Here is a 20,602-nt window from a genome sequence, read left to right on the forward strand (position 1 = left end):
CAGTTTGAGCTTGCTCGCCCAGGTCATTCCCCTGCACACTTCTCGATGGCGGCTCTTAGGAGTTTGGATCAATTCGAGAAATGCAGCATGCGAAAGGTATGAGAGACTTGAGGTGAGAGTGCCTGCAGTCGGTGGTCGATGTTTGGATTGGGTTTTAGATTAGCTTTGAGGTTTTGGACATTGCTTGGCTGATGGCTGGCGGATATGGGCTTCATTCTGGTGGTTGGACTTTGGGTGGATGGCTTGGACTTCGGGCTGGACTTCTTCTCAAGGATACTTCAAGGTTTCGCCTCAGCATCAATGAATCTATCACATACCTCACTTCGCTTCTTCTTTGACTTGACTTGACTTCTTCTTTGCTTTACTTACTTCTTTCTTGACTTGAGTTCTTACCTACCTTCTATGTTTTGCTTCTTCCTTGACTTGCTTTAGTCGAACATCTTGCTTCTTCTCTGCCTTAATGTCTTGACATAGCTCTTACTTCACTTGCTCCTCTCCTAGACTTTCAACTTGTAATAAACATGCTTAATTCCTTAGACTTCTTACAACTTTCTATCTGCTCGAAGTGTATTCACTACTACATACCTTTAGAAAGTCTCTATCTTTGTGACGCTTCTCTCCCCACCACCTCCCCACTCTAAACATGCCTCCTCCTCGCCCACTTAGTGAGAAACTCTCTCCCCTCAATCCTCCAAACATCCTCCTCAACATAACTTCCATTATATCCCCTGCCCTGCGCCTGAAGAACAAGATCCAGTCCCCTTCCACTCTTACCCTCGTCGTACTGCGGCCACCTGGGCAGAGCTTCACCATTCGGATCACCCTTCGCAACAAACCTGATCCACTGCGCACTCACCTGCTCAGCCAGCTTCTTGTACTCCTCCCAAGGGCCATAGAAGTTAGGATTAGCAAAGACAAAAGCCACCTCAGTGAAGTGCGCGACGCCCTTGTACGCGCGCGGATTGCCGCCTTCGCTAGCGGTATTGCTGTTTTGCCAGGGCAGCGTGTTGAAGCGGTATATATACGTAGGCGAGTACTTGGAGTAAGCGCGAGCGTCAGCCAGGCGGGTCGCGTGGTAGAAGACGTCGCCCATGATGGCGGCGATGCGCTTATACTGAAGTCCTTGTTCGGCGAAGAGTTCGACGCCGGTGTTGAGCGGGATACCAATGGTGGGGTCGTTGGGGTAGAGTTGCATGATGCGCTTGATGACGGCGTCGGGGAAGTCGAAACCTGTGCTGTTGGCGAGGAAGGCGTATAGGTCTTCGTCGGTGTTGATGACGCCGCCGGCGGGCGCGTTGTCGGTGCCTTCGTCCGAGTTGGTGCCGTAGAGATGCGGGATGTGTGCGAAGCGGCCCGAGGCGAGAAGCTCGGTGGGGTAGGCGGGGATGATGTCGCCGTCGACGATGGGGTACCAGCCTGGGCCTTGGCTTGGGGCTGCGAGGAGTGGGAAGATGGCTTCGTATGGCAGGGTACGTAAACAGGCGAGCGTGTCGACTTCATCTGTGCAGTTCGCTTTGTCGACGATGTTGTCGTAGATGGGCTGATACCAGTCTGTGCCATTGTACCATGCCGTCGCCGCAGACCCAGACTCTTGGATGCTGCGGTGGAACAAGTTGTCTGTTCGGCCGCCGTATGACATGAGTAGCTGGCCTACTGCGAAGCTCCCAGCAGACTCGCCCCAGATAGTCACACTGTCCTTGTCGCCGCCAAATGCTTCAATGTTCTCGGAGATCCAAGCGAGTCCTTTGCGCATGTCTCGAAGCGCAAGGTTCGTCTGGCCGGTACCTTGGATCTCTCGCGAGTACAACATACCCCATCCGCCTTTGCGGTAGTTGATGCTGGCTGCAATGATGGGCTGGCCGATTTCCACGCTTCTTTGAACAATGTATGTCAGGTTGTAGTTCGCAAGCGCACTGGTGCCGACTTGGTAGCTTCCTCCATGGATCCATAGCGCTACTGGTAGCTTTGCGTAGTCGTTGTCTGAAAGACCCGCTGGACGAACGATGTTGATGCTCAAGCAGTCTTCGCTCATGCTAAAGTTGGCAGCCGACGGGTCCGGGCAGGCGTCTCCGTACGATTTGGCAGGGCGCGTGCCATTCCATGTCGTGTTCAATGATTGTGGTATGCGAAAGCGATTCTGACCTCCCGTATCTTGCGCATATGGGATGCCTAAGAAGATGTCTTGATTGAACGAAGGGAGACGTACGCCTTCGTATGTTCCATTCAGCACTGTGACCGTGGGTTCAGTAGCATGCGCTATCGTTGCCAGAAAGAACGTTGTAAGCGCCCCCACTTTCCAAGCTCTTGCAATAGCTGCCATGATGCTGGTGACTACCCGTCGAGATGACAGCGCGAGAAGACGAAAGCGGGGAGAAGCTCTACTTGTATATTGCAGCTGGCAGTGTTCCAAAAGCTAGCAATGATAGGGCGTATCGTAAGAAGCACCGAAAGGACCCTGCATCGTGACGTGATGGCTCTCCCACTCTTGTGGTGGATATGCATGTCCGTGGTGATCGGCAGAGGTGCACCTGCACGTTCGGCTGTGCGCGCCAATCAGGAAGGTAAGTACGGAGCTGCATGTGTAGTCGCACCGACGAGGATGCCGGCACATGTAAGCTGCGACTCTTGCTCGCTATCATACAGCATTATGAGATACTAGAGATGGTGAGAAGCGAGGCAGAGTCCAGCAATGTTCATAATGCTGGCCTAGAACAGCTTGGATAAGAAGCTTCTCCTCTTCTTCGCTGGTTCTTTCTCTGGTACACTCGCCATCGTATATGCCGGGGAGAACATTGCTTGTCCAGGAAGTTCTACTGGTACATCGACAACACCATACTCTGGCGTCTTATCCACGGGCGCGATGTCCGGTACGGCGTTCTGTTGCACAGGGCTGACGTACATCGGCGCCGGCGTACTCGGCACTGAGGTCGGCGACACCGGCATGGCCATGGGTAGTCGAGAAGCACTGACGATGTGTGTCGACTGTGGGTGAAGGTATGTTTGCGCTGGAGATGGTTGCGCATGCACATACGGTCGTACCTCCGGCTGATGCCAACGTGGCGCGCTGGCAGTTTGCAATCGTTTGCTTTCAGCGGCCCATAATTCGAAGACTTGATTCATAAGTCGCGTCCATTCTGAGGGACCTCCTTGGAAATTGTAGTTGACGCGGCGATCTGTGAAGGCGATGAAGTAGTGCTGCTTGTTGTACGGCGATATGGCGACATACTAGATTGCATCAGCGCTGTACTCATGTCATCATGAAGGCTTGTTTCGTGAACTCACACTGACGGCACCCGGCGCACTTTCCATCAAAATCTTATTCAATCCGGTGTAATAGCCGTTGAAGTTCCATGCCAGATGCCCGTCCGCAAACAGAACGAACCAGGCATCTTTCATCCCAAGGCCAACACAAGTCGGCGTGACCAGCGACTTCTTCACTCTATCCTCGAGACCTGAAGGTATAGCAGCCCATATCGAGCCCTGTCCGGGTGCGCACGCGAAGTAGCTGAACTTCTGGCCGAAGGTGACGAAGCACAAGCTGGCTGCATTCGGGAACGACTTTAGCCACTGCGCGAGATCGGGATAGTTGAGATCGAAGTAGGTCCGTGAGTGGACTGGTTCTGATTAGCTTGGTAGGTGCGATGGGGCTGGCCCGCGCCGTCATCGCCATGCGTTTCATGGTCGCGGAATCTGGGCCGGGGTGCTACTTACAGAGCTTGTCCTCCCCATCTAACGTCTTACACCCGATATACCAAATCGGCTCCGGAGAGTCTCCCTGAGGAGCAAGCGCGAGACAGTAAGGGCTTGCGACTCTCCATGGATTGCTCATGGAGCTCTTGAACAACTGGCGAAGCGTCTGCGGTATCTCGTGGCTGCACCCTGTTAGCCGCGCCTTCCTCAGCAGCATGCGCAACTCACAACTTCCATGTTTGGCGACAGTCGAAGAAAAAGCTATTGCGCGGTCCAAACACGAATGTAATCTCTGGCATCTTGTTGATTATACGATGAAACTGTACATGCGAGGCAGAGAAACGGAGGTGGGCTGCTCATCAGCAGGCATGCGGCGTCCGCCCAAGGACGTGGCGGCGCGTTGGGGGCCGCAATCAGCAGCACCAATTGAACGCGACGTGGACTCATCAATACTGCCGTTCATGTGTTCCGAGTCTCTCGATCTTCAAGCTGCGCATACGTGAAACTATCTAGATGTCTAAAATCACAGGAAGCCTAAGTCAGTATTCTCGTAGACATCGCAGATGCTTGTCCATCGTGCCTACCCAACTAGGTAAGCTCGCGGCATGTCATACTACAGCGGCACGCTTTCAAGGTGCGACTGTTGCTCATGCGGTATCATTACCACAGGGACTAATAGTCCAGCGCAGACCGCTCTACGACATCACAATCTCCAGAAGCGACCTGAAAAGGACGAGCAAATGAATAGACTTCTGTCGTGATCATGCCATTTCATTTTCGCATCTAATCGTAGACTGGCCTATCTACGGTGCCTTCTTATTATCCAATCTCGCCCAGCGTCCACCGCTACAAGACGGGTATGAGCCCTAGGGCTATCTCGTTTCGTGGTGTCGCGTCGTCGGTATCGGGCCCTCTAAGCAGCGGTGGTCTTCTCCTTAGGGAGAGGAGTGAAGCGAAGGTAGGGCTTGACAATGCGGATGTCGGGGAACATGGTTTTCGCATCCTCGGTCTTGACGGCTGGGTGAACAATGACGTCGTCACCAGGGATCCAGTTCTGGTACGAAATCAGTATATGTGGCACATGCACTTCGTACAGTCAAAACTTACGATTGGGGTAGTAATCTTGTGCTTGTCGCCAGTCTGCAGGCTGTCGAGAACACGGAGAACCTCAGCTGTGTTGCGACCGGTGCTCGCGGGGTATGAGAGGATGAGGCGGATGGTCTTCTTGGGGTCGATGATGAAGACGGAGCGGATGGTGAAGGCAATGCCCTTGCTGTCGACGTTGGTCGCATCTTGGTGGTCGATCCTGTTCATGTCGTTAGCCATGTCGCGAGTCGTAGGTCGCAACGAATCTCTACCTACATGTCGTATGCCAACGCGATCTGGCGGTCCTTGTCGCCAATGATGGGGAACTTGAGCTTGCTGCCGGAGATCTCGTCAATGTCCTTGATCCAGCCATCGTGCGAGTCGACGGTGTTGGCAGAGAGACCGATGAGCTTAGCACCGCGACGGCTGAACTCAGGCTCGAGCTTTGCGAAAGCGCCGAGCTCAGTTGTGCATACTGGGGTGTAGTCCTCGGGATGCGAGAACAGGATAACCCAGTTGTCGCCGATGAACTCGTGGAAGTCGATGGGGCCCTGGGTGGTCTCGGCCTTGAAGTTGGGGGCCTTGCTGCCGAGGCGGAGAGGCTCTGGTCGGTCGCTCATCGTGTCTTCTGCGCCCATGTTAGCTCAGGTCCCAGCGATTTGCGCAAACATGCGGGGTGGCGGGGTAGGTCGCAAGCAGCCAACATACCTGGTTGTGTGATTTAGTGCTTGAGTTAAGTTGCGGAAGATACTTGGGTATCTTGTAGGTCCAATTTGGGATGTTGGAGCGGTACTATGAGGGAGAGAAGAAGTTGAGGGGTCGATGATGCCTTTTTGTCCTCTTGTAAGGCCATACACAACATTGAACGACCAACACTTCCAGCTAGCGTATATTGCGCAATCGTCACGTATCTCACGTGAACTCCACCAGAGCTTTTTCTGCCATTGAATTTGCCCACGTCGTTTGGCCACCGGGCGAATCATCGACGCGACATCTCCGGCGGTATCGCATGCCAATTGTTGCCCCTCCTGCCGAGCATTCGTCGCAACTGGAAGCAGGTAGAAGCCAATGATGTTGTTGTTGGTGATTTCTCAGCGATATCCCTACTTGTCAGAATTCGAATAGGCTCCGAACCATGTCAGAGCGTTTGCAGACGTTCCAACGACCGATATGGCGTTTGCTTGATCCAATCTCTCGGTAGCTTTGTGCATCAAATGCGCGCATTGTCGGTTTGCCGTGTGAGATTGGGTGAGCCGTATGCACTTGCGACATTGGGGTACAGTAGCCTCCATCGATATCGAGGCGGGATGTTTGGCTGTGTCGCTCAACCGAACGATTGAGGAAGTCGCACTCTTCCGACAAGTGCGCTTCCACAAACATTAGCAGTAGCTGGCAGTGCGGAGGTTACGCGAAACTCTTCTGAGATGGGCAGCTTCATGGCGGCAAGAATTTCGTGACTGCCCGCCTGAACACACACGCCGTTCCCACGCGTCGCGCGAACTCTAATGTCGCGACGTCACGCTTGTGGCAGACACACCTGGGGAGCGAGTAGCCACCTGACTTAACCTCCATATGTTACACACGCGTCCAACGTCGCTACTCCCTCCTAGTACAGCTTCATATCGGCAACCTCGGCAGGGTCCTCTTTCTTCTCGCCTGGAGCCTCAAAGTGAATTTGGGCCGAACTTCCGAGCTGGCTGCCTTGCGGCGACTCATCAAGGACACGATGCATATCTGTGCTGTTATCGCAGGATCGAGCGACGATGAGGCTGCTTGCTTTTGCCCAGGTGCCGATACTTCCCGCCGATGATGTCGGGGAGCCATTTGCTTGTCCGAGTCGAGATGCCTTTGCTTGAGGCGCGCCAGACTCCTTCCCGCATGACGCACCGGATCTACCCTCTTCTGCACGCGCTCCAGCAGCCAGAGACTTCGAGGCGGCCTTGGCATGTCGGTGTACACGACAAATTCCCAAGTTTACCCCGAAGCGGGACGCCCCCATGCATGTGGGCCTGGAAGATGGAGAAGGAGTCCTATTCCCGACCAATGCAAACGATTTCTACGAATCCCGTCGGGAGAGAACCGGGCGTCCCACACCGTCCAGTTGTTCGTTGGGATGCATATCGGCTACGCCTGTGGGTTAGCGGACCAGACCTAACCGCCGCTTAAGCTATGAAGGTCGCGCTTTTCAGCGTCACCGGGTTCACGCTTGCTTTTAGACTCTGACGCGTTCATTGCGAAATCCTCGGTGTAGCTCTTCGACATCTCAATAGAAGAGAAGGACCTTATGGCAGCATGAGTGCAAATCCGGAGATCAACCTCCCGAGAGACTCTGAGCTTGGAGAGTGCGCAGATTCAAGAAGCCAAGCGGGAATAAGCATATTGCCGGATATGCGCAGGCCTTCCGCAGAGGAACCGAGGGATCGAAATTCCACAGCGGAACCAGATAACGACCCAGAGACAGACTCCCACTATGGAAAACAAAGCACCAGTAGCGAGTTCATACCGCAAGAGAACGTGCAGGACTCAGAAATCGTTTGGCGTTATCTCACATTCGACACCGAACTCCCACACGCGACCACGATATATCCGACTCAAACCGAACAAGAAGCGCCACCCGAACCTCCGAACCTCGTCAAATACACAAATCCTTTCGACTGGTCAGAGACAAGAAAGAGATTCACGATATGTGTCTCATGCATCATCACCGCTCTCACAGCGTTCTCGGCTGGCGCTTACAGCCCCGGTGTTGAGCAGATGACGCAGGAATGGGGTGTCAGCAGTGTTGCAGCGCTGGTCGGCATCACGACCTTCACCACAGGATTCGCTATCGCGCCGATGGTTCTTGCCCCGTTTTCTGAGATCAACGGTCGCCGGCCAGTCTTCCTCGCTTCCGGCATTTTGTTCGTCATCTGCCAGCTCTGTTCTGGCCTCACGCAGTCATATGCTGGAATGCTCGTCGCGCGCTTCTTCTTGGGCGTGGGCGGATCTACATTCTCCACTATGGTTGGTGGCGTGGTCTCAGACATCTACCATGCTGAGGATCGGAACACACCCATGGCTCTCTTTTCGGGTGCTGCTCTGTTTGGTACTTCATGGGGACCTTTAGTATGTGGCTTCATCGCGCAGAACACGACTTGGAGGTGGATCTTCTACGTACAGGCCATCTCATGTGGAGCGGTGGTGGTGCTGATCTGTGTCGTATTCAAGGAGACCCGCGGCTCGGTTCTCCTGTCCAGGAAAGCCAAAGCTTTGAACAAGTGGTATGAGGCGCGCGAGCAGTCCGGATATTACGGCTTTAATGTCAACAATACCGAAAAGCCAGGATCCTTGGAATCGCTGCGTTTGAGGTGGAAGGTGCGATCTGATGAAGAACGAGCATCGCTTGGCAAGATGATAGGCGTTTCTCTCTACCGGCCATTCCATCTGCTCTTTACTGAACCTGTCGTCTTTTGGTTCTCGCTCTGGGTTGCCTTCTCCTGGGCCGTACTCTACCTCACGTTGGCCGCGATTCCGCTGGTATTCCAAAACAACCATGGTTTCTCGCTACAGCAAGCCAACGCAGTCTTCGCATCGATGGGAATAGCCAGCATCCTCTCCACCATCTTATCCATCTACCAAGAGAAAATTGCGAAAAAGAGTGGGAAATTGACAGGCACACCCGAAGGCCGCTTATACTTTGCTTGCATAGAAAGCGCATGCATGCCCATCGGTCTCTTCATGTTTGGATGGACAAGCTTCCCCGAGATACACTGGGTTGTGCCCGCAATCGCGATCGGTATCGCTACCGTTGGCATCTTCAGCATCTACCTGGCGACTTTCAATTATCTCGCGGACACATACCATCGCTATGCGAGTTCAGCACTGGCGGCGCAGTCTTTCTGCCGGAATATGCTTGGTAAGTCATCTCCATTCATCACGACTGGATGCATATTAATATCATCTTAGGTGGCATATTCCCACTCATCACGACCCAAATGTATAATAAGCTTGGGTATGGTCCTGCGAGCAGTCTGCTTGGCGGGATTGGCGCGTTGTTGACCATTGTGCCGTGGATTCTGGTGTTCTACGGACCTAGGATTAGAGCAAGGAGTAAGTTCGCAAGTGAGATTATGGATGTCACCTCTTGAGAGGCAAGATGGTGTTTGATAGATTTATCGCATAGCAATTCATTGTTCAATAAACGGCGAAATTTAGACGTGACTGCTGTCGCCAGATGCAAGTAAGCCTTGGTAGACGAATCGGGCTAGTCAGGCCAGTTGTTGCATCATCGCAGCTGTGATCCGGCAAACTGCAACACTTGCACAGCCTCACCAGTCAGCCCTGCCGGCTGCCAGCATCCACGGAAAGATGCGCACGCACACCTCACCTTCGTCGCAATCCACAGAGATGCATGCGCCTTTCCTTCCGGTCTCCACCACAACCTTAAGTGGCGACTAATGGAACTTGCCATAACAATAAGTGCTCTTTCCACTCGCTCATAACCATGGACGATCTCCTTCCATCTTACGAAAGTGTAATGCGACGCGATCCTTGGGTGCTCATCGCTCCCTATCTGCCCTCTCAAGACCTTTGCTCAGCAGCTTTGGTCAACCGGCAATGGCACCAGACCTTCACACCGAACCTATGGGGCAGCCCGGCTTCACACTTTGGGGTCCAGAATGATACTGTATATGGTGGGTTATCAAGGCGCGGAGACAGTGATACATACTGATATCCAATAGTGGCACTCACACGGTTCAAGCGTACATTACCTTATGCGCGAGCTTCTGTAAGAGAGCTCACACATACTCTCCGATTCCCGCCGGCTCATGCAGAGCTGTATGATGGACCTCACGCAGAATGGCTTCGAGACTGTTTGGAACACCTACCTCGTCTGCAGTGCCTGATTGTGGACGGCCTGCCCTTCTTCGATCACGCATGTCTTCTGAGCCTGCGACACTCAAGCCTACAATGGAGGCTGACTCGCCCCAACGCATATCCGGTGTTCAGCCTACGCCTACTAGATGCTTCCAGCTGTACAAATGCTACATCGATGGGCCTTGCAGAAGCTTTACCGCACTTTCCAGATCTTGTCTCGCTGGATCTATCAAAGACCGCAGCCGCGAGAGATAAGGCGGTTCTTTCGACCTTCAAGTACCTCCGAAATCTGCGCGTGCTGAATCTTCGTGGAATTGGCATCAGGGATGAGGAGTTCTCAGTAGTTGCGCATGCAATCAGCAGCCGCGTCAGAAGCCTTGATATCAGCAACAACCTTTTGACGGACACTAGCGTGCGCCTCCTTCTTGAACTGTGCTTGAAAGAGAGGGTTGTTGTGACGCATTCTTCTCGTGGACCACTGGCGCCTGTCGAGAACGCGAACCCAACCGATGGACCAGAGACCTTTGAGTCTGAAAACCTCGTGGGCCATCTTCGCAAGAAGCTTACAGGCGGCTTCATTGGCAGCCTAAGCATTGAGGAGTCGAGCGATGTCGGAGTCTCGCACTTGTATCTCTCCAGTAACGCAATAACTGTTGAAGGCATATCGGCTTTGCTGCGATCAAGACGCCTGCAAGTCCTAGATGTGGGTATACTACCCGCTGTAGTGACGCATCCTTCTAACCTCACGCTCGAAACACCGAATGATGACTTGGGACTACCTAGCGTATCAAAGCTTACTCCAGTACTTGCAGATTATGCTTCACCTAGACTGCGCTACTTGCGGATCAACTATGAGTTGGTGACAGAAGACGCCCCTTTTGAAACGCCCAATTCGCCGCGCGCGGAACTCACTGGGGACCTTGCCATCTACAAACCTTCAAATGCGCATGAGCTCGAGGCTGTAGGGCCACCGACACCCGAACTCGACTCCATCCCGATAGCTGTACACGAGGTTCCAGGGGACTCATCATATCCGGTTGAGCTTCCCGGCTCACCTGTAACACCTCAACTCGCTGAAAACGATAGGCCAGAATCAGAGTCTGCCGATGGTGAAAGGCGAGACGCAAAAAGCGTTCCTAAGATATGCGTTACTCCACAATCACTGCAGATTAACCGAGATCCTGCCTGCGCTCCGGAAGTCATACCTGTAGACTCGCCATTGAGCCCTCTTAGCCCACTGGGAAACGGGATCTACCAACCTCACGCAGCTGCAAACAGACATGATCCTGGAGAACGCCTTTCATCATCTACGCCGGCCCACGGCAACAGTACACTGGATCAATTGACCACCAAGACTACGCCAAGGTCACGAGGCAATTCGTTCTACTACATCGAGGACAGAAAAGTCCGACTGGACTTTCGCCAAGCAAGTGAACCTCGACTACATCCTGGGATGCTTCCGAAGCTTCACACTCTCGTTCTGACGGATGTGCCGACCATGACCAGCGATAGGAAAATTGTTCATCGGATTATACAGTTTATCAAGGATGCAGCCGAGGAGGCTTCAATCGCCAAGCAACGGGCCAGGCACACTTATGTTCTACCGCCAGGACGTAGGCGTGCCATAGCAGAAGAAGAATACGCACGAAACCAGTTTGCCCTTCGGAGAGTAGTACTTGAAATGGCGGCGCCTCAGTCAGCGCCTAAGAAGATCTCCAGTAGCTGGCGGGCTTATCCAACAAAGTCGACTACTGAAGATGCGGACTCTGAAGCATTTTGGGAGGCAGCAACGCATGACTTCTCCTTCTTCGACGATGAAGAGTGCGGACAGCCTGGTCGTGAGCCAGGCCGTACTCTGCCCTTGGCAGCTATGAGCGGATTGGAGCTTGCACCTAGCAATCCCATCTTACCAGTGGACACAAGTAAGAATGTTCATGATACAATTCCGCTCATCGATGTAGTGGGTGAGATTGGCAAGTTTCGGCGAGAAAGGAAGGCCGCATACAATAATTTAGTGGAGATGGGCGAGGCTGAATCTGATGTAGAAGGGTACTGGTCTGGGGATATCACGGTTCTGAGGAAGCCGGTGAATTCAGAAGCTGGGGAACTCGACTGTTACGGTAACCGGTATGAATTGGGTTGGTTCTACCGTTGAACGCGATAGCGTGGCGCAGCACTAGCACATGATAACGCTTTTACATTCCGAAGTCACTTGGTAGGCTGATCGACTATTATGGCACATGTCTGAGTGTATTAGAGACTGTTATCCAGCCTTCTTGGAAGTATCCAGTCCTTCAGGGTGGATAACCAATTACCGACAAGCTTACTCACCGGTATGGTGACCGGTTCCAAGGGTTGCAGTGGGCTGACCCCGCGCACAATGACACCCACATCGACACGCATCTGCCCACTTGTGCAACTGTTCTCGACTTCTTATTCATTTATGCACTTCATGGGTGCCAGAGCACCGCCCGCCACGACGTGACCGCAGACTTTACCCCGGTCTGGATGCACCGCCACGCAAAGGCTTCCTAGGCTCATCCCAAGCACTCTGTTCCACCGATACTGGCTATCGAGTAGCATCGAATTACTTGCAAAAACGATCAACATCCTTATCCAGTCTCTTACGGCTTCTTCGTACATCAGACGTAACCATGGGCCAGTCGTGGAGCGGCCAGCGAACGATCCAAGCAGCTTATGAGCGACGTGGAAAGGTAGTCGCCTTGAAGTCGAGACAGTCAAAATCTAATAGAAGTTACGACAGAGGCCGTAGTTCCTCTTCTGACGCAGACTCGACTGGAGGACATTGGTATAGCCAGGCAGCTTCCAACGGCGCGACAGCCAGACCTGGACGCGGAGACCGCAGGTCGGCCTCTTCACATGTATCCCATCCTACCCGTGTAATACCCATAGGCAAAGCCAAGAAAGAGCGTACATCAACATTCGACAAGCATCGAACCAAGAAAGAAGCTCCACACAAGCCAAAATCCAGCAACACCCACAGCAAAAGAGCCGACAGCGGCAGTACAAGGCACAAGTCGCTCAACCGAGTAGACAGTCATCACCACCAAGGTGATGAGCATAAACCCAAGAAAGAAAAGAAAGACTGTACAGTATGCACAGATACGCTCTCACTGCACCACTTCCCCGACCGGCCGCCCACCAAGAACTGCAAGCACGAAGTCGACGTATGCCGCAAATGCCTCCGCACATGGATCGCATCTGAGTCCAGCGCAAAACTGTGGAACGACATTACATGCCCTATATGTAAAACGCAACTGCGTACAGCAGACATGAGAGAGTTTGCGCCGAAAGATGTGTTCAAACGGTACATTACCCCTCTCACCTTTTCCCAGATCGCCATCTTCATCCCCGCCTACTCCACGACCCTACTAACACAACCCCTAGCTACTGCACCCTCTCCTCCCGCGCCAAGCAAGAAGCCCGGCTGGGCTTCCACTGGTGCCCCCTCAAAGGCTGCAAAGCAGGCCAAGTCCACTTACCCAACACCCCCAAATTCCGGTGCAACACCTGCGAAAAGACGTCTTGTGTCGTTCACAACGTAGCCTGGCATAAAGGCGAGACATGCACAGAGTACGACTACAGAACAAACGGGAAACTGAAGAAGGCAGAGGAGGAAGCGAGTAGGAAGGTGGTGGAGAAAACAACAAAGGCATGTCCGGGGTGTAAGAGGCCGATTGAGAAGAATAAGGGGTGTGATCACATGGAATGTACGTATATATTTCCTGTGCTAGGAGAAGAGGGAGGGTTGTCGTTAAATGTGACGGTAAAGCTGATCAATGTGATAGGTGCGAAATGCCATGTTCACTTTTGCTGGAAGTGTTTGAAGCCGTATTATGCATCCAGCACACTTGCGCGGAACACAGGAAGCCACTGTGTTTGTCATGGAGGACTTAATGAGGGCTAATTTGCTATACGCGGCGGAAGCTGGAAAGACAGTATGTGCGAAGCCGATAACAGGGGAAAGAAAACTATTACAACTCAATTCGCAACATTTTACATAGTCAACTTCATCAGCAGCGCTGGTACCCCCGCACGCGCCATATACGCAGCAGTCACCCCCACGACCGATGTCCAGACCATGTACTTGAACCAACCACCCTTCTTTCCTTTCTCCCTCTCTTGCTTCTCCATCCAGTGCCACCCCTCAGCACTCTCGTCAATCGTCCTCGTCGGCGCGTAATCCAGTTTGGGCGCCACACTCAGCGATTCGATGAGCCCCGCTTTCTGAGATGGCACAATGTACTTGTGTAGATACCCAGCAAAGAAGTAATTAAAGCGTGACTGGTAGCTGTTCATGCGCGTGAGCTTGCCGCTGGTTTCGACGTATTCCTTTGCTCGTGCGTGGCGACCGGCTTGGTATTCGGCGAACAAGGCGGCGAGATCGGGGGTGGAGATACGACGAGTGGGGTTGGAGGCGAATTCGCGGTGCAGGATGTTGCAGAGGTGGACGGCGGACTCGACGGCTATGTTGGCGCCCATGCCGAGGTCGGCTGTCATCTGGTTCTGCGTTAGTGATACGTTTTGCTGGTGATGAGTCCGGGAGGGTGTACTTTGTGTGCTGAATCTCCTACGAGAACTATGCGTCCCGCATGCCATTTACTCAGGACGCCTTCTTCGACATAGAGAAGACCGTGCCGTTCGTTTGTTTTCCATACATCGCCCAGTGTGATGTTTTTTGTCATAGGAAGATCGGCGAATCTCTCCGCCACCGCCTCAATCTCTGCTTCAGTAGCTTTACCTTTCTGCTCTGCCTTTTGAAATTCGTCTTTGAAAGTGATACCCCACATAGCCCTTCCCATCTGCGAAAAAAGAAGCATGGTAACGTCCTGACCGAGAATCATGTTCGTATTGGAGGTGCCGAGCTGAGCGTTGTCCGGTAGCGTACTGACGCCAAACAAACCTCTGTATTCTCCGAATGACATGACGTCTTTGTCGATTTGGGGTATGCTGCCTGGTTCGAACTTGTCGGCGTAGTCCCACATGAGCTTCCGGACGTGACTGTGCACACCGTCTGCGCCGATGACCATGTCTCCTTCTTCGATAGAGCCATCGGCTAGGTGGACACGAACACCCGTACCGGTTTGCTCGATACGTTCAAGGCGCCTACTGGTGTGGATTTTGGACTTGTCCGGTAGTCCTTCGTATAGGTGCGACACGCAAGTTTGGCGATCGAATAGGATACTCGGTATTTTGAAGCTTTCGTGAAGTCAGCGCGTGATGCATCCACTTCACACATATCTCGAGAATATGGAAACATACAGTTTGCTCACAGCCTGCATAGTATCATCGCGACAGATCAAACTCCCGTCTGGCCATCTTTTGTAAGAGGCATCGACGGGCGACGTCGTTTTGGTGATCCTGTCGAGAATACCAAATTGGTCGAAGATGCGTGCGACGGCCGGCCAGATAATCAGCGCTGCACCTTTTAGTGAAACAATCTTGTCGTGCTTTTCGAGGACGACATGTTCGATATTGGCTAGTTGTAGAGCGTGTGAGAGCGACAAGCCGACAATACCGGCGCCAATAACAATGACCCGAAATGGCTTTGGGGATGTGGAATCTTCGTCTGCCATAATGAATTCTCCGATGCTGATGCAAGGGTTGCGTTGGGGAACACTGCGTCTTAGGTTCGAGGCCTAGAGCAAGGGATGGCCGTGACTCGAATCACTGCTGGCTTTACTATTGTTCTTGAATGACGCCTGTTGGGCGATATAATTTAGCCTGCTACTTTATGAGCCGTGTTGTATCGATCTAAATGGTTATGATTTGCAAGTATCGGGTGGTGCCACAAGGGAGGCTTCCAATGTTGGTGCCTTATCTCAGTTTCGATGATGCTGACACGAGCGCCTCGGGCGTCTTCTTACTTTGTAGGCAAGTCATATCGTAGGGCTTGCGCAATGTACTCCATGTCTTGAACGCAGTACAGTCAGATCAGTCGGAGTTGATCCAGGCGCTGTCTATCTGGTGGTGTGGAAGTGAGGACACTGTTTGTACATCGTCGCGCCCACATAGTCAATACGGAAGCAGCCTTAGGCGAGAGATGCGCGATGAGCATCGAGCTTGCTGCAGTCGAAGAAAACCATATACCCCGTCCAAACGACTATTGCACAAGACTTGTACTCCTTTCCGATAATGGTACGATGCGCATTGTGAGTTGACGTGGAAAGATCGGCAAATGAAAACTTCGGAACTTGTTGTTAATATCGTAGCCAGGGTGGATTGGTGGATTGGTAGCACTGCTGACACCTATAGCTAATGAAGTTGCCGAACAAGGCCGCAATGACTGTGTCCATGCAGGAACCAGCTCGCTTGTGACGTCGAAAACCTGGGGTAGTGGGATCTGCAGCCCTGGCCCGACACAAGATGTCGTGTGGAACTCAGATGTTCCCGGCTGCGCGACTCATGAAATGAAATTGAATGCGATCCTGAACTAGTGATGTTTGTTAATCGGTTTACATTCCCTTGTGCGGAAAGCGACTCAGTAAACCTTCTAGATGGCTGAGTGAAATGGGAATAACTCCGGTAGCACGTGAGGGATAATCGGACTCGGAAAACACCTGTTGTGATAGTCACTAACGTCGGCAGAGACTACTGGATTGCCGAGCTTGGTAGTGACGGATCGGCCTTAACACGACGCGGTAGGGTGCAGTGAACGGGAGCTGCGACGAACTGCCTAGGTAGCCCACATGTTGCTTGGCACACTAGCCGCATTGGCCGACCCCAGCTCGCACCTCCAAGCAGGCGCATCACGGTATCGCGCCTGTCTCGCAGCCAACGCCCCTCCGCCCATCGCCCACCGCTGGCTCCCGAATCGATGAACACAGTGCACTCGATTTGCCGGGTGAATACGCGCTTGCCGTAGCTTGCACCTGACAGGACCGGCGCCGGCGCGTCATTTCGCGATCGCCCAACCTCACCCTTGCGGGTCTCTGGACACATCCGCACTTTCTACATGGCGCCTGTTCCTGACACACCACTACCACGCGTGAGAAGCACACGACCGCCCCGGCGACACATATCTGACTCAGCGCCAGCCAGCAAGCGGCGCAAGTACGTTCCAGGCGGACCAGGAGGCGGGGGACGATACGTGGATGACGAGGGGCTGGAGACGCCCGTAGGAGGAACTGGACCTGGAGGATACGCGTATACTGGTCCCCGTGGCCGTGTAGGACGCATCAACGCCGAGCGGCAGGGCCTGCCCATATCAGCGCCGTCGCCCTCATACACCAGACCCCGACGCGAAAGGCCGCCAGCTGGACCGCGTTCCAGTTCGGCCGCCGCAGTCGCCGCCGCCGTGGCTCAAAACGATGGATACAAGCCGCGCGAGGAGCGGAGCTGGGATGAATTTCATCCGGAACTGGACATCGACGCCGAGTTCCCCGTCTTCAGCGCAGACCAGATAGATGGCATCAGCCCTGCAGACAGCGCCCCGGGGACTCCGCTCAATGGCTCATCGACGGGCCAGTACGCCGTCGACAGCGGTCTCTCCGCGGTTCTTGACGGCCTACGGACGCAACAAGCAGAGGATGTCGCGCAAGAGCAGGAGGACGCAAGCTTAGCCGTCAACGGCTCAGGCGCCTTCGTCACACCAAAGCGACGCCCAGGTCGACCGCCTCGCAACCGGGACTCTATGCTAGCTGGGCTCGGATCGCCGCCTCGGCCACGAGTCAACCCCCTTCCGACTATGAATCCAAGGGAAAAGCTGAATCTGCCCAAGCCATCAGTGCGTCAAGTCGACCCGTTCAAAGAACACGAAGAAAGCGAGGGCGTCAAGGTCAACTACGTCGACAAGACCATGGCGAACATCGGATACCAAGAGAGCGAGATCTTCACAAGGCCATCGGAAAACAGCCTCATTAGGCTACCAGAAGGCTCTATCGAAGAAGATCTGGATCTTACTCTGCAGACAGAGGCCGAAGGTACTGCAGGCGCAGTTGCTGTAGGTCGTGTCGAGTACGACATGGATGAGCAAGACGACCGGTGGCTAGAAGCACTCAATGTGCAGCGAAAAGAAGAGGGTGTCGAAGGTATCAAGCCTGCGATATTCGAAGTAACCATCACCCAGATCGAGAAGGAGTGGCACGCGCTGGAAAAGCGTAAGTTTTGTGGTGCTAAAACGAAGCGAACGTAACGGCTGACATGTGAAAGGCATACCCAAACCCAACCCGAAGCCACCTCAGACACATCGCCCACGCTCGAGCAGTGCAGCTGCTGTCAACGGAGAGCCTGCTGGCCAAGGCGAAGAGCAAGATACGAAGTGCGCCATCTGCGACGACGGCGACTGCGAGAACACAAATGCAATAGTATTCTGCGATGGTTGCGACTTAGCCGTCCACCAGGAGTGTTACGGCGTGCCTTTCATCCCAGAGGGACAATGGCTGTGCAGACGGTGTCAACTGGTCGGGCGCGGCACCCCTGTTAGCGAGCTTCCGGTATGACCTGTTCCTTGCTGCTTTACCAAATGCATGCTGACACTCGTAGGGTTGCATATTCTGTCCGAATATAGACGGTGCATTCAAACAGACAACCACAATGAAGTGGGCACATCTGCTGTGCGCCATGTGGATACCAGAGGTATCACTGGGCAATGCGACATTTCAAGAGCCAGTGCAAGACGTTGAGAAAGTACCCAAGACTAGGTGGAAACTTGTAAGTGATCGGGATTCCTCATTGTTCGAGTAGCGCACTAATTGCTTTGTAGTCTTGCTATATCTGCAAACAGAAGATGGGCGCCTGTATACAATGCGGCCACAAGTCTTGTTTCGAAGCTTTCCACGTCACATGTGCACGGAGGGCTAGACTATGTCTGCGCATGAAGTCTTCGCAATCGTCGAACCCGCAGGATACGACTGTGCTCAAGGCCTATTGCGATCGACACACTCCGTCCGACTGGAAGCGTGAGTTTGATGTGGAGAGTGCAATCGCAGATGCGAAGGCCTTCTACCGCCACACCATGCGTCACATTCGCTGGCCGGACAGTCAAGCCTATGCGCTTTCTATTGGATCTTCTCACGCGATGCCTTCCATCGAAGGACCGGATGACGACACCCCTGGATCCAACAAGCGAAAACGTGGGCAATCTACCAAGTCTTGGAGACTGCCATCTGGAGCTCCGGTTGTGCCCCAGGCTGTCTACCACAACGTTGAAAATACGCTGATCAAGTTTAATGTACGTAAGCGTAAGGAATTCGTGCAAGAAGCCTGCAAGTACTGGACGCTCAAGCGCGAGGCACGACGAGGTGCGGCGCTCCTCAAGCGTCTTCAGCTCCAAATGGAGGCCTTCTCTTCTATGGAGATCACTCGCCGCAACTTTGCAGGCATGGGAGCAGCTGGCAGACCCCGACTCCAACGACGTATTGAGTTTGCAGAACGTCTTGAAGATGACATGGAGCAGATCCGTGTCCTCTGCGAGATGGTCAAACAGCGAGAAGCTGAGAAGCTCAAGGACGTCTTGATACTGCAGCAGATCGTCGATTGCATCTACTTCCCAATACCTCAGCTACTGCAGCCTATCCTGGTTCGAGCACAAACGTAAGCAATTCACCTCTAGCTCTTGAATCCCTACTAACATCGCATTAGACTTGATAGCAGAGGCTACTTCAGCGACGGATTCAACAAGCTTCAGACCAAGCTCGATGAGAAATACTATACTTCGGTGCAGACATTCAACGACGATGTGGCCGCGGTCTTGAGTGCTGAGCTTGGATCTGCCGCTGTCCCCAACGTTGGCGATGCTGAAGATCAGCTGAACAGGAGTGCGCACAGCAGTCTGAGCTCTGAGCAGAAGGAATTGAAGAAGGTCGTTAAGCGAATCACCAAAAGCCTACAACCTTACTTTGAGGACGCGATCCGCAAGGAGTCTGAGCTGGCTGGTCGGCCTTACGAAAAACTACCGGACCTGGAGACACTCCTCAACCAGAAGCTGCAACGCAGGCCGAGCGTCCTGTCTCACGACGAGACTGTGCGACAGACGACGGAATCCGATCCGACAACTGTTGAGGAAGCCCAGGAAATTGCAGTTGATGGTGAAGAAGCTGCTGTGCTCACTCAGAAACCAGAGGAGATGCAGCTTGCGCCCACACCGGACGAGAACGCCGCAGACGCACATCACGCACACCATGCACATGACGAGGCGGCAGACGAAGCGGCCATCGCCATTCAACTAGGCCAAGATGCTCTTCGCGTGTCCAGCAATCAGCCAGAGAACGCAGTGGTGGAAGCCCGAGTGGAGACCAATGGCCGACCCGAGCCTCTTACGCCTCCAAGATCCGAGAAGAACTTACTCAACCCTCTGGGTAATGGCGGTGTTCCCTGGTACTTTGAGCACTTCGATGTACATGGCACAACCGTGTACGAGGAACGGTACACCGGTCGTGAGGTACTCCGAGACATGAGCGAGGAGCTTAGCGAGCTAGACGACGACGAACTCGACGGCCTGGCCGACTCTGATCCAGTTCGGCCCACAGACACACCCGAGTCCAATGTCGCCGCAATCAAGAAAGCGGTGGCACGCAAGAGGCAGAAGAGATCGAGGGGATGGTAGATGATTGGGTTCACGTTTCTTTTATCCTTTTCTTTGGCATGTGCTCCCTGAGCCATGTCTTGTATTATCATTGGCATTTGCAGCATACCTACCTTGATGGGTAGATGAGGTGCTACTGGCGCAAGGCGTTCACATTCGGAGTTGGAACATGATACCGCACTTCGATGGATTGTTTCGGCAGAGCATTCTGGCAGGAGTAATTGGAGGAAGGCTGGTCGACTCTGCATGGCGTCTAGCGGGGTTCGGTCAACGAAGCGCCCATTGCGATTGGCTTGATTATGAATATACTTGGTGGTAATGCGCATCATCGATTCTCACTTGACCGAATGTTTCACTCTGTTCGTGAAGGTCCTCTGCGGGAGAGCAGAGCCTCACTCGTAAAGAAACGGCGGTGCACTAGTA

The 20,602-nt window shown here is 53.4% G+C and overlaps 6 protein-coding genes across 6 annotated transcripts; 2 read left to right on the top strand and 4 right to left on the bottom strand.

Annotated features, from left to right (window-relative positions):
* Nucleotides 1-637: 637 nt before the first annotated feature.
* Nucleotides 638-2,320, bottom strand: J4E83_000764 (uncharacterized protein; the record flags this gene model as incomplete). Its single annotated transcript, XM_049327725.1, has 1 exon — nucleotides 638-2,320. One exon carries the CDS (start codon nucleotides 2,318-2,320, stop codon nucleotides 638-640), a length of 1,683 nt encoding a protein of 560 aa, XP_049193870.1.
* Nucleotides 2,321-2,706: 386 nt separating this feature from the next.
* Nucleotides 2,707-3,829, bottom strand: J4E83_000765 (uncharacterized protein; the record flags this gene model as incomplete). The annotated part of the gene is made up of 4 exons (XM_049327726.1): nucleotides 2,707-2,982; nucleotides 3,040-3,225; nucleotides 3,283-3,614; nucleotides 3,712-3,829. The coding sequence occupies 4 exons, from the start codon at nucleotides 3,827-3,829 to the stop codon at nucleotides 2,707-2,709; spliced, it is 912 nt and encodes a 303-aa protein (XP_049193871.1).
* Nucleotides 3,830-4,603: 774 nt separating this feature from the next.
* J4E83_000766 (uncharacterized protein) lies at nucleotides 4,604-5,396 on the bottom strand (the record flags this gene model as incomplete). The annotated part of the gene is made up of 3 exons (XM_049327727.1): nucleotides 4,604-4,744; nucleotides 4,798-4,996; nucleotides 5,053-5,396. 3 exons carry the CDS (start codon nucleotides 5,394-5,396, stop codon nucleotides 4,604-4,606), a joined length of 684 nt encoding a protein of 227 aa, XP_049193872.1.
* Nucleotides 5,397-7,068: 1,672 nt separating this feature from the next.
* Nucleotides 7,069-11,788, top strand: J4E83_000767 (uncharacterized protein; the record flags this gene model as incomplete). Its single annotated transcript, XM_049327728.1, has 2 exons — nucleotides 7,069-8,671; nucleotides 9,498-11,788. The coding sequence occupies 2 exons, from the start codon at nucleotides 7,069-7,071 to the stop codon at nucleotides 11,786-11,788; spliced, it is 3,894 nt and encodes a 1,297-aa protein (XP_049193873.1).
* A 1,862-nt stretch (nucleotides 11,789-13,650) lies between these two features.
* Nucleotides 13,651-15,230, bottom strand: J4E83_000768 (uncharacterized protein; the record flags this gene model as incomplete). Its single annotated transcript, XM_049327729.1, has 3 exons — nucleotides 13,651-14,154; nucleotides 14,208-14,853; nucleotides 14,917-15,230. 3 exons carry the CDS (start codon nucleotides 15,228-15,230, stop codon nucleotides 13,651-13,653), a joined length of 1,464 nt encoding a protein of 487 aa, XP_049193874.1.
* Nucleotides 15,231-16,609: 1,379 nt separating this feature from the next.
* J4E83_000769 (uncharacterized protein) lies at nucleotides 16,610-20,200 on the top strand (the record flags this gene model as incomplete). Its single annotated transcript, XM_049327730.1, has 5 exons — nucleotides 16,610-17,753; nucleotides 17,806-18,089; nucleotides 18,139-18,306; nucleotides 18,359-19,188; nucleotides 19,237-20,200. The coding sequence occupies 5 exons, from the start codon at nucleotides 16,610-16,612 to the stop codon at nucleotides 20,198-20,200; spliced, it is 3,390 nt and encodes a 1,129-aa protein (XP_049193875.1).
* Between the last annotated feature and the right edge of the window lie 402 nt (nucleotides 20,201-20,602).

The sequence above is a fragment of the Alternaria metachromatica genome (genome assembly GCF_023757995.1).
Source record: "Alternaria metachromatica strain BMP 0045 chromosome Unknown scaffold_1, whole genome shotgun sequence".
In the NCBI taxonomy this organism is placed as follows: Eukaryota; Fungi; Ascomycota; class Dothideomycetes; order Pleosporales; family Pleosporaceae; genus Alternaria; species Alternaria metachromatica.